Below are 13,535 nucleotides of genomic sequence, written 5' to 3'. Positions count from 1 at the left end.
AAACAAAAAGAAAAGAAAAAATTATTTTTAAAATATCTTTATAAACACAAAAAGTGTTAAAATGCATAATTTCACTCAAGTGATAAAATTGTGAAAACAACACGGGCCATGAAAGTTTTTGTGGTTTCAAAGGCCTTAATTTGGGGTCGGTGGCAGAGGCTCTACCCCTCCTCCTCCCATATCATGACAAGGAACACACCTAGGCACTACACCAAAATCCCATTGGGGTCTCCACTCCCAGACCCTCGCAAGTTGTCGTCCCCAAATCCCAACCCTTGGTCCCCTTCTCCTTGAGACCCACCCCCACATCCCTACATCCCCTTGTCCTAAGACTCCATTGAATCTAGTTTATTTTTCCCAAAGTTACACATTTTCTACAAGTTGTGAGTTCTTCAACTAAGAAGAATTGGAATGTATACTCCTTTATAACCTCGATTACCTATATCTTATTGGGTGCAAAGGAACCTAAGGATTTGGTATTTGTGCACTTCAACTTGCATCTCATGTCGGATAAGAAACCTGATTAGAATGAGGGTTTGACAAGGAATTTGGATTTAATTCCTTATTGTGAAGACTTAATGCTATTGTTGCACAACTTGTCAAAATCTCTATCAATGAGGTGGCTTCTACATATAGCATGTCTAGTGAAAGTGGCATTGTAGTTGATTGTAGTTGAAATGAAATTGAATTAAATGTTGACTTTGATGCTCTTGATGAAAAACAATACAAAGATTACTATTGACAATCATGAAAATCATTATTCTTATGATTATAATATATAATTATATATATACATGAATACATACACCTAGCTAAGGGGAAAATCTCATATCAACATACTTAACCTCAAACCCATACCCATTTCTATATCAAGATTGACAACTTATATTTAATGAATTAGAAGGGGATCGGTCTCTATATTTATATCCTTAGAATGTTCCCTATGCTTCTTAAGACGTGGTCTAAATATTCAGGGGAAGAGAAAATAGGTGTAAATTTGTATTTTTAGAAATAAAAAAATCTCATTCTTTGAATGAAATTGGTAGAGACACATTCAAGTGGAAATGGCTATTCAGCCTCTAGAATGCATAAAAGGCATTGATGTCTTACTACATTTTACGGACTGAATAACCGTTTTCCATTCAAATAGCGAAAGGAGAAATGAGAACAAAGGAGTGCATCATGAAATATGAATTTCTCCGAGGCTTCATCAAAGAGATTCAAGATAACCCTAAAATCCACAAGTCCTAGCATAAGAAATGTATTGATAAAGAATTTTATTGGGAATCTAACATCCTTTAGTCTATGTCAGGAATAATGCTTTGCAAGTATGAGGGCATATTTTGGCCAAAGCATAAGAGAGGTCATACGTGAGTTTATATAAATTAAGGCATTCTATTTCCAGAGCATTTGTAGTTAAATGGGCCTAAGATCCAATTTAATAAATAAAATCCCATGAAATAAGGATTTCGCCTTTACAGCTAATTATGTATTGTGGGTTCACCAAAGATGCAATATAGCCCCACAATCTCCTAGAAAAACTAAATGTTTGATAAAGAACCTGACAGGAAATCAACAGTCTTAATTACTTCCTCTATCAACAGTCTTAATTAATTCCTCTATGTAACTATTAATGCTTTGCAGAAAAAAGTATGTGAGAGGGCATATATTTGCAAAAGCGTAACAGAGGTCATGTGGATTAAAGCATTCTGCATGGGTCATAATAGAGGTCATGTGGATTAAAGCATTCTGCATGGGTCATAACGTTGGTTCAATTTTCTAAACCATTTGAGATTAAATGGTTCTCTTTATTCTTACAAAAATTATGATCAAATGAAATGAGAAAAATTCTTAATTAAGTTGAATTCTTGAAGTATTAAATCTTAATTAAGCTGAACTCTTGAAATATTAATTATTTTGATACATAAAAGCAGGGGTTTTGAAAAGGTTCAAACCCTTTATATAAAAGAAGATAAGCAATAAACATTATAGAACAAAAAAAGATAACTAGGAGAAACAACTAAAATTTTGCAAATACCAAAAACCACCGAACCAAACAAACAACCAACCCTAATTCAGGATGGTTTAAAGTCAAATTGCTTCAAAGATTCTGCTTCATTAACTTGCTTAATGCTTCTTTTCTTGATACAAATATTATAATGATTGCAATAGTATTATAAAAAATGTCTTTTTTTAATGTCCTTACATTGTAATGAATAACAGAAAGCATGTCAAAATCAAGATCCAAGTTGTAAGGGGCAAATATATTGCCATTGTGGCTTCAGAATGCCTGGCATAAACCATCCAATAGGTATTGCATATTTGATGTGGAAAATTATGAAGGCAAGTACGTTGCTTCTCAAATTAACCCTTTTTACCTTTACTTTTTTTTTTCATTAGCATGGCACACTTCTAAAACAGACAAACTGAAAAATTGGGGCCCAGCCAAATAAATACAGAAAAAACAAAACACATGTCTCTCTCCATGGGATACAATGCCCCATCATGGAATAGGATACCTGCCCAACAAAATTTGCATCAATAACTGTGCAGATACATTCATGTAAATACACAGTAAGCTGCCAAAGTTGACATTGTCTAGTATGTTGGCAAGATATTGAAATAAAACTTGTCAAGTAAAAAATTGCACAAGTTTCTCAGAAGCTTAGAAAACTCCAAAGACTTCAAAGATTTTTTCTTTACCAGCTACAAATTTTCATTTCTTCATCTCTGATGAAACTACATGAAGTGACTTAAAAAAAAATGACATAAGTGAAAAATTGCCTTTTCATGTGGTTGCTGGGCCATAATCGATGTTTGACTTGGGATAATTTATGCAAGCGTGGTTTTCAGGGTCCTTCTAGATGTGTTTTGTGCAGTGATGGCGAGCAGATTGTTTCCCATCTCTTTTTTCAGTGCTCCTTTACTAGACATATTTGGCATTCTTGGTGGGGTGTTTGGAACCAAGCTTGTCGGCACGCTGCCTCTTTGGTTGAATTTTGTGATCGATGGGGTAAGCCTCTAGTTAAGACTTCTTTTCTTCACATAGCTTGGACTTTGGGCCCATCTTTTATTGTTTGGCATATTTGGCTGGAAAGGAATTGGCGAATTTTTCAGGATGTTCAATTGGGAGTTCAACACTTGTGGAGGAAAACTCTTTTCTCTTTGGGAGAAACTATTTGTGCCAAATGTGACATGTCGGAGGCTGTTGACCTTGCTGATACCTCTTGCTATGATCGTCTTTATTTTTCTCCTTCATGGTGTCAGATCAAGAGAATAGAGGTCGACATCCCTTCCAGAAAATTAATAGGGAAGGGAAGTGGTTCCCTCCTCCGCTGGGGTTTTTGAAGATTAACACTTATGGGTCTTCTTGTGGTAACCCCGGCCCTGCTGGGATTGCTGGCGTTGGGAGAGGTAGTTTGGGGAATGTTCAATTTATTTTCTTTGTTTATAAAGGGAATCAAACCAATAATTTGATGGAGGCTCTTGCTCTTTTATTTGCTGTGGAGCAGGCTTGTGAGCGTGGGTGGCGCATGATTATTTGTGAGTCTGATTCGCAGGTGGTGGTTAGATCACTGAATCGGATGCAGTCTATTGAAGCTAGTTGGAGGTTACTTCGAGTGGTTGATCAGATTCTTCAACTGTCTGCTTCTCTGGAATATGTTTCTTTTCAGCATATCCCTAGAGAATGGAATGGGGTTGCTGATTGTTTGGCCAAATGGGCCTCTGCACATTTGCAAAATTGGTATATTGTTGATAGGAGTCAATTGTCTCTTGATTTGGCTCGTCAGTTGGATAACTTATTGGATATGGACAGGGCAGTTTGACCCCTGGTGCTTTGTTGTTTTCCTTGTTTTGAATAAATTTTTACCCCTCTTTTATTGTCAAAAAACATGAAGTGACTTAAAAAAAATGACTAACTGATTTCTGGAGAAAGTTTTTCACAAAGAAATAAATGATATTGTCATGTTCTCACTTGGATTTCAAAAGCTCAATTTTGAAAACAGGTTGCTTTTATTAACTACATGAGAGATATACAAAGCTGTACCTGCTATACCATAGATTTGCTGACATGAAAAAACAACTTTTAACATAAATGAAATGTTGCCAATTGTTGGTGGTGCAACTGTGCATAGATGTTTTCAAAGTTTTAATTGCTTGTCTGATCAAATGCTTGCATGAAAAAAATCAAAGTTCATCTCTGCCAGGGGACCAACATTTAAGAATAGAATTCTCATTTAAAAGAAAAGAATATAAAAAGGAATTCATTATTTGAAGAATTCAACTACATACAGTGGCAGTGCTCATGAAAACCGCATCTTCAGGCCACATATGGCACTTCAATGTTCTGTTTGCAAATTGATTTTATCCATCCTCTGGTTAGGCATAAATATAGAACAATATAACAAGAAATTGATCAGCACAAAGCAACTGTTATGTATAGATCTTTGTAAACCATCTTCACTTACGGGACTTATTTAGCTTCGCATTATACATTTACCATTCATTAGTGGCAGGCAATAGTAGACTCCACAATTGGAAAACTAAAGATAACACCAATTAACTTAATTCCTGATTCAAATTTCAAGTAATATATTTATCACTCTCCTCTTACAACATTCTTGGATCAAAATCAGTTGTAATAAACAATACAGTCAGCACTGGATCAGAGACATCACAACAAATCATCTCTGATTGCAGGATTTTTTTTTTTCCTCCTCTGGTGGAAAAGGCATAAATATAGAACAATGGAACAAGACATTGTTCAGCACAGAGCAACTGTTTTGTATAGACCTCTGTAAACCATCTTCACGCACAGGACTTACTTAACTTCACATTATACATTTAACTTTCATTAGTGGCAGATAATAGTTGATTCCGCACTTGGAAAACTAAAGATAACACCATCTAACTTAATTTCTGAATCAAGTTTCAAGTAATATATTCATCACTCTCCTCTTACAACTTTCTTGAGTTAAAATCAGTTCTTATAAACAATACAGTCAGCATTGGACCAGGGACAGCACTACAAATCTTCTCTGATTGCAGACTGTTTTTTTTACATCCCCTGTTGGAAAAGTCATAAATATAGAACAATATAACGAAGACATTGATCAGAACAAGGTGACTTTTATGTATAGATCTCTGTAAACCATCTTCACGCACAGGACTTATTTTGCTTTCACATTATACATTTAGCATTCATTAGTGGCAGGTAATAGTAGATCCAACACTTGGAAAACTAAAGATAACAGCATCTGCCTTAATTTCTGATTAAAATCTTAAGTAATTTACTCATCACTCTCCTCTTACAATATTATTGAATTAAAAGCAGTTGCAATAAACAAAACTGTCAGCTCTGGACCTCAATTGCATTCATTGGGAGGGCTCACCTGAGATACATCTTTTATACCAGCATGCTTGGGCTCACCAATTTCAGATTCTTTAAGTTGAATGACTGTTTCAAAAGCCCCCACCAATGTCTTCACCTTGCTTTTTCTAACAGGAGCCAGCTTATTTACTTCTTTTTCAATCACATGATTCAGCATCCACTCTTCAGATGCCTTTCTTGCTTGTAATTCCTGATGCCTCAGGTTGACATTCTCTGGTTTTGATTTTGGATTGGAAGAGTCAATAATTCTCCCTCTTCTAAACCTTCTCTTCTCCAGACGTCGATTATCCTCTTCAGAACCAGCTATAATTTGACCTCTTCTAAACCTTCCTTTCTCCAAAATCTGATTACCCTCTTGAGGAACTGTTGTCTGATGCTGTTTTCTAACTTTGCCAAGCCCTTCTTGTTCACCATTGGATTCACTTCCATAACTATCATCATATTCAAAGTCCTCAGAATACTCGCTGTCAAAGTCTTCATCAATATATTCTTCGGCTATACTTTCTCCATATGGTTGATATTCGTCAATCTTTTCCTCATGTGGTTCAAAATCATCATTCTTCTCATCAACAAACTTGTGACTGTCAATAATTTCGTAGGGTGCAGAAATGGGTGCATCATTCCTGTCACTGCATTCATGGCAATATTCTTCAACAGATTGCCCATCCCCTTCTGTATCAATATGTTCCATTGTATCTGCATGCTCTTCACTTGTTTCATCAGCACTGTGAGAATGCTCATCAAACTGATGAGCATCTTCAGCATCATTTGCACATATTTGATCATTAGCGGGCAACTCTTCTTTATCACTACATGCCTCTACTGTTTGATGAGCATCTTCAGCATCATTTGCACATATTTGATCAGTAGCGGGCAACCCTTCCTTGTAACTACACACCTCTACTGTTCCATCTCTGTCAGGCCTTTCATGTTGTGGATCAGAGGAAGAATTTTGGCTTTGGGATCTTGGCGAATCAGATTTTACTGCACCATTCTTTTCTCTCCTCTTCAGTGATTTCTCTATTGTCTTTAACACTGGCTTCTTTGTTTTTGCATTGCTATGACCATCAAGAGCATACTTAGGTGGTGGAGTAGCTTTTTTAGCACTGCCGTGGATGTTGAGAGCATGGTTCTGTGATTGAATAGCCTTTTTGGCATTTTCATGGTCATTGAGAGCTTGGCTGGGCGATGAAGAAACCAAATTTGCTTTACTGTTGCCATTGATAACAGGCTTAGGAGAGACAGACGCTTTTATATTCTTTTCTGAAGAGGACTTGGAAGGCAAAGAAGGCGAGGTTTTGGATTTCAAAGCTGTCGACCTTATCACTTTGGACTGAAACTCCGACTTGTTAACAGCAGTCTTCTCCTTTGGGGACACTTTAGAGGAATGGCCAGGAGTGGAAGAAATCCCAGTCGGAGTGGAAGGAGACTTGACAGGAGTGGAATGCTTGACAGGGGAAGGGGTATCAGAAATGCTTTTATGACCCTTGGGGGTCTTCGCAGCTGCAGATTTTGGGGTATCTAAAGGTGTCTTGTTTGCACTTGTAGTATGATTGTGCTGATGCTTAGAGGAATCGTATCTTTTAGATTGAGGTTTCTCAGGTTTTACTCCGTATTTACAATAATGATGACAGGAGGCAGTGGAAGGTCTCAGGTAATGAGGAATGTGTTTGGAGGCCTCGTCACTTGGACTGGGGTTCTTAGAACCATTGTAGATCTTGGCTGCTTTCTCCAACCCATTAGAAGAAATCTTGAAATGTGTTGGAGGAGTTGTTGGGGCAACTGCCAGAGAAACATCTGCAACAGCAGTAGGGGTAGTGCCCTTAGAACCATTCGAGATCTTGGCTACCTTGTCCAACTCATTAGGAGACTTCCTTAAATGTGTTGGAAGAGTTGCGGGTGTAAGTTTCTGAGGACTATTTGAAGCAACCATAGGCTTGGTGATCTGATTGTCTGGCTTACTTCCGATAGAAGCCTTTCCGTTCATAGGTTTGCCCGGTTCATGTACTTTTCCACTGTCAACCCCCTCTGGAGTTGTCATTTCAAGGAGAAAATTCACAAAAGCAATATATATGTATGGGACAGAACAGTTTGTCCTCACCAGTAGAAGATCCAACCAAAGGCACTGCTACAGATGCTGACCGACCTGAAATAGAAAGTGCGCCCGTGCTTCAATTGCTTGTATCAAATATATAATGAGCTCTGCAAAAGGAGGGTGTGATGAATTATTAGATCCAGCTTCATAAATTTTGAATTATTAGATCCAACTTCATATATATTGAACCAATGCATTCTACAATAAGAAATTGCATATTTGAAACCTGTTAAGAATGGATTTGGACGAATCAAGGAAAAAGAAAAAGAAATATCATGATCCAAAACTCTATCAGAGAAAGTGAGATGAGCTTCCTCCTCGCATCCAATGAAACATTACTCAATAGGAATCTGAGTTGATATATAAATGAAAATTGCTTATCCCACTATATGGATCCATCAAGACAAACAAGGCATTCCAATGCATTTCATATATGTCTGCCCAAAAATGGATCTATTCTTTCTTAAAAAAAAGCCTTAATTTCAACTATCCAATTCCACTTGTAAGCTCTATAAACATGACAATATTTGCCCATCTGTTCCCACCTAACTCAGAAGCAGATTCACAGGCCACTTCCTGATTCAACGCACCATAAAAGATATGTGAATGAATTCAATTGAATAACGTTTTACACCATTTGAGCAGGTCATATACTCCGTGTGAACCAACGCGCTGAAAAGCCTGTATTATTACTGGCGCAAGTGTACCGCCCACACAATTATTGAACACGCCTTAAAAAGCAGGATTGATAAGGTATTACTTAACAGAGAAGGAAAAAAAGCATTGACATTGATAACCAGGATTAACTCAAACCGGATTTACACATATAAATTGCACAGAATGTCAGGACACGCAAGTGAAACATGTGAAATCTATCCAACCAATCGAATATTTTGACAACCATAAAACTATTGATTGAATGCATAAAAGATGGTTCCTCTTATGATCTATAACATTATCTCATCTGTAACCACTTTTCCAAAATAGGTTCATTGACACAGAAAATTTCTGAAAAGCCATGGCTTGAGCAATACCTGCAAATTCAATTCATCCATACAAGACCCGCCGCAAAATCCTCTGACATGACAAAAAACAATCGCCCAAGTTAGATTTCAGGCTAAAAGAAGTCTCCCCTAAAGAAGCACATGACCCACATCACATGATAATCCAAAAAGAGATTACTGTTCACCTCAGGATTCAGCCCAAAGGCGACTCATTCCAAACAATCTTTCAAATCCCCAAATCTTTCAAATCCAATTGGATTGCACGAGTATCGACCCAAGCTTAGGTGCGTAGATGACCAAAAAACCAATGATCTAGACAAGTCTCACCGATACAGCAATTGAAACTTTAAGCTGGGAAACATACCAGAAAAATCACATTTTTTTTTTATCAAAATCCATTCTGTTCAAAATGATGCAACTAAACGAAAGAAACGAGGGAGAGGAGAAGAACCGTTGGGTGGTGTCCGCGTGGATTGTTTCTTTTCGCCCTTCTCTTTGCATTAAGTAACACCTATGCCCCAGTCAGTTTTACCTTGGGATTTCACGTTTATCTTCTTTCCTCAATCGTAACGCAAGGCATCAAGTTGATTCATTTTACTAAAAATCTAGTTATTCTACAACAACTTGTAGCCGTTCTGATTTTTGACTGTGATTACAGTCATGTGGAATGCGCCGACGTGGACAAATAAGACAAAAGTTACAAAGATACTTCACAAACACAAAACTATTTGTTTATTTTAATAATGCTGTCTTAGAGCCTAATGTGATTTGTCTCCTCGGGCCTTGCATGCATAGTACGGCTGGATGCAAATTTTTATGTACACATGGATTTGTACAACCACAACATGTTGTGGGGTGTTATGATCACCCCACTCATTTGAAAGTGTGTGTCTTCTATTGATCAAAGTTTAATGAGATCAATTTAAGGTTCCCTCTTATCATTACACTCATGTACAAGCTATGGGTAACTTACTTTGGCATTCATTGTTTCTACCTAATTCTTCATCTTCTTCTTTAAGATAGTTTCCCAATTGGATTAATGGACAAGTTTGAAAGAACAACCAAATTAATGGCTAAGTTTTAATGATCTCAATATTTAAAGATGACATACTAAATTTCTTACCTATATTTTATATTCATAATGTATCACATTAATATTTCTATTGATCTTTTATATTTTATGAGGGGATTTTTTTATTTATTGGGAGCGTACATTGAAATTTGATCAATTGGTTTTTAATAGTTTGATTTGGTGGAAAACAATTGGGAGTGCAAGAGGGTTCTTCGACTTTTTTGTATTACAGGAAAATTAGGCATAAATAAAACTAGATTAATAACTTAACTACCAAAGTATAAATCTAACTAGCGTGTGTGTGAAAAGTGGTAATTTGCAAGTTGTAAGGCACAAACACTTCAATAAATCATTGCATGCATGATTAGACAAATATAATCATGAATATAAAAACCATAACAAATCGACCTATTGCCTTTTAAAAGATACGAGTATAGGCTTGCTCTCAGATTTGTCTAAGCAATACCAGTGACTAGACTACACCAAGACGAATGATTTAATCTATATGAGCACAAAATTAAGCTAAATGGATGCAAGATTAAGCTATGAATGATTAAACTAATATACAAACAGCTAAGATGCAATAATCTCAAAGCACAATATTCATAATGAACTTAGAGCAAAAACAACATAATAACAATAAATCTCTAGGGTGTCTTGAATGAGAGATGAAAGGCTGAATTTATAGAGAATCCAAAGAGAGACCAATGGTCAAGATCAATTAATGATGAGCGATTGAGATTCCTCAAGAAAAAACACAATCCAGGTGAATTGAAATAATTGGATCAAATCATTGGATGCTTTGATTGAGTTTCAAAGAAGATTAGATTGAGTTAATCTTGAGATAAATTCCAATTAAAGTTTGATTGAATGCATTGAGATTATAAGTCCGAGTTTGCATTGGAGATAAAATGAGTTGATTCCATGCACGTGAGATAAAATTAGTTGATTCCATGCACATTCCTCTTATTTGCTCAAGATTTTAATTAGAATAAGCCTCTTCAATACAACTAAACTTCTTTCCTCAAGATTTGCTTTGAGTTTTAATTTTAGAGAAAATGATTTATTCAATTTAATTGCTTTGAGATTTCTCAAGTTATCTCAAATTTTAGAAAAGAAATATCTCAAGTTGATTTCTTTTCTCAATTTAATTTCTTTTTGTAAATTAATTCCTTTTTGATGATTAATTCATTTTTTAAAATTAATTCATTTTTTAAAATTAATTCATTTTTGATGATTTAATGACAAATTTATTTATTAATTAAATATGCTAGGATATTTAATTAAATAAATAAGATAATTGATTAAAATGATTTAATTGGAACAATTAATTAATTAAATAAATATTTAATTAATATAGGATGATTTATTTGCTACGTGACTGATGATTTAAAAATTAATTAATTAGATGCTCAAGATTAATTTAATTGCTTTTGGTTGGGACCTTGGTGATGTAGTCGAGATTAGGGGCCCATTGTTTAGGTGACCATTTTTAGGGTATTACAACTAGTTAATCCACAATGACAATGAAATATATAATAAAATCAATGAAACATTAATCTAGAACTCCCTCGTTGACTCCATTCATGGCCTCCATTGCTCTTCTCATATACTGTGGTTGATTGGCTCTCAATGTTGCGCTAGGAATCTTGCATAGAAACGACACAATAATTTTGAAGATAGTGGTTATTGAAAATGGGAGAATGAAGCTCAATTTATAGATTTCAAATAGAGGAATTGAATGACCGAGATGCATTTGAGAATAGAATCAATCAACGGTTGAGGTTGGTTAGTTGAGACAAAACTGATTGGGAGTTGAACTCATTTGATTGATGAGTTGACTGAATTGATTCATTAGTGAACTAGATAGTTTGATCAGTGAATTGGATTGATGAGTTTGTTCGAAAAAGCCGATTGATGAGTTAACTGAGGAGATGACTGAATTGTTTAGGAAGTTTTAAAAAGGTGATTGACAGTTAGATTGAAAATTAATGCCAGTTAGGATTTTGACATGTGGTGTAGGAAATTGACTTGAAATTCTAATATCAATTGTATTTGATTTGAATTTGGATTTTTTGAATTTATGGAATGAAATGCACATTTTATTGAAATTAAGTGAAATTAGAATTTGGGGTTTTTTGAAATTTTGAATTAGTAAAGAATGAATTAGTTAATTAAAGAACTTAAAGAAATTATTTAATTATGGGAACTTGGAAATGAAATTTAATTAAATAATAAAGATTCTTTAATTAAAGATATTGAGATCATTAGGTAAAAATAATAATAATTAAATAATAAAATTATTTAATTAAGAAAATGAGATTGCATGATTAAGCAATTAAGGAGAAATTGAACAATTAGAGAAGAGGAAGAAATATTATTTGGAAGAATAAAATTAGCTTAATTAAATAATTATTTAATTGATTAAGATGGATAATTAGCATGCTAATGATGAGACATTTTTAGGTGTCTACATTTGCCCCTCTTTAAGACAATGTTGGAACAATATTGTTTCCAAGAAAATAAAAAAATTTCCTGCCCCATTGTGCTTCGACAATAATAGGGTGTAATTGTGCACCCTTGGAAAATTGGTTAAAAAAATTATGAAATTGAGACCAATTTAACGATATTATGCTCCCAAGTAATTGTTTTCAATTTTACGAATTTTCGAGCTCATTCGACTAACCTACAAGTGCTTTTAACTTTACGGGGTCCACGGTCATTGTGGAGGGGAAAACCCTCATTTTGGCCTATAAATATAAATTCCAAGGTTCATTTTGCTTATTTGAATTCATTGAGTTCAAAGCAACCAAAGCAGTTTTAGAGCTTTTTACGAGCATGATGGCTGGCGTTGGAGCACGTTGACACCTTTCTGAGTGAGTCAGGTCTTATCAGCGTCCAACTGGCATATGCGACATGGTAAGTATCTTGAAAATTTTTGTCGATTTTTGCCTGATTTCAAACTTTTTCTAATTTTTTTTGTAATTTTCCAATTTTATGGATTTTGCATGCGTAGTTTGACTTTTTTGCATTCGTCATATTATTTTTGCAATGGTCATTTTTGTTTTGCATTCGTTAACTATGTCGCATAAGACTTATCTGTTTCTATGAAAAAAGTGATAAATACACTAGATTAACCAAGTTAACCACCAAAAATTGAATCTAACCAGCTAAATCCGTAAAACATAATGAAACTTAATCATATCAACAAAATAATAAAATGAATTATCAAAACCCCCTTTTGTCAATCCAATAGGCTTCCATTTCTCTTCTTTATCATTGTGTTGTGTGGCTCTCAGTGTTGCACTGGAGTACCTGCATAAGTTAGACACAATAATTTTGAAGATAGTGGTAGGAAAATTGAGGGGAAATAGGCTAAATTTATAGATTCTGGAGGATGAGAATGGACAATTGAGATTCATTCTAGAACATAATTGATCAATGGTTGAGATTGCTTGAGACAAAATTGGTTTAGAGTTTAACTCATTTGATTGATGAGTTGACTGGAGTGATTAATTAGTGAATTGATTATCTTGATTATATGACTAAGTTGATTGATTTGTTAACTGATTTGGTTGTTTTGTTCCAAAAAGGTGATTGAGAGTTGAACAAGGTGATTGATGAGTTAACTAGGGAGATGGGTGAATAGATTGCTCAGTTGACTGAATTGTTTGCCTAGTCAAACTAAAAGTTAGTGGGAGTTAGATTTTCAACATGTGCTATAGGAAATTAGGTTGAAATTCAAATTTCATTTTCATTTGAATTGAATGTAGATTTTCGAATCATAAAATTGAAATGCAAATTTGATGAGATTAATTGAAATTAGAATTTGGGAAATTTGAATTTTTAAATTTGAATTAGAATGAGCTAGTTAATTTAATAATTTAAAGAAATTATTTAATCATTAGAAATTGAATTTAATTAAATAATAAAGATTATTTAATTAATATAAGAAAGGGGATTAAGACTATG

General features: G+C 34.7%; 1 protein-coding gene across 4 annotated transcripts; it reads right to left on the bottom strand.

The window, feature by feature from the left end:
• Positions 1-4,573: 4,573 nt before the first annotated feature.
• Positions 4,574-9,085, bottom strand: LOC131035561 (uncharacterized). 4 transcript variants are annotated; one of them, XM_057967275.2, is made up of 4 exons: positions 8,943-9,085; positions 8,677-8,842; positions 8,522-8,564; positions 4,574-7,594 (listed from the first exon to the last, which is right to left on the bottom strand). In XM_057967275.2, exon 4 carries the CDS (start codon positions 7,431-7,433, stop codon positions 5,367-5,369), a length of 2,067 nt encoding a protein of 688 aa, XP_057823258.1. In that variant the 5' UTR covers positions 7,434-7,594; positions 8,522-8,564; positions 8,677-8,842; positions 8,943-9,085; the 3' UTR covers positions 4,574-5,366. The 4 variants fall into 4 exon arrangements, with proteins under 4 accessions (XP_057823258.1, XP_057823257.1, XP_057823259.1 ...); XM_057967274.1 differs by lacking the exon at positions 8,943-9,085 and having other exon boundaries at positions 8,677-8,933; XM_057967276.2 differs by lacking the exons at positions 8,522-8,564; positions 8,677-8,842; positions 8,943-9,085 and adding an exon at positions 7,714-8,479.
• Positions 9,086-13,535: the final 4,450 nt, after the last annotated feature.

The sequence above is a fragment of the Cryptomeria japonica genome, chromosome 3 (genome assembly GCF_030272615.1).
Source record: "Cryptomeria japonica chromosome 3, Sugi_1.0, whole genome shotgun sequence".
NCBI lineage: Eukaryota > Viridiplantae > Streptophyta > Pinopsida > Cupressales > Cupressaceae > Cryptomeria > Cryptomeria japonica.
Note: the sequence above shows the minus strand (reverse complement) of the source record. Positions and strands in the feature narration are given on the sequence as shown.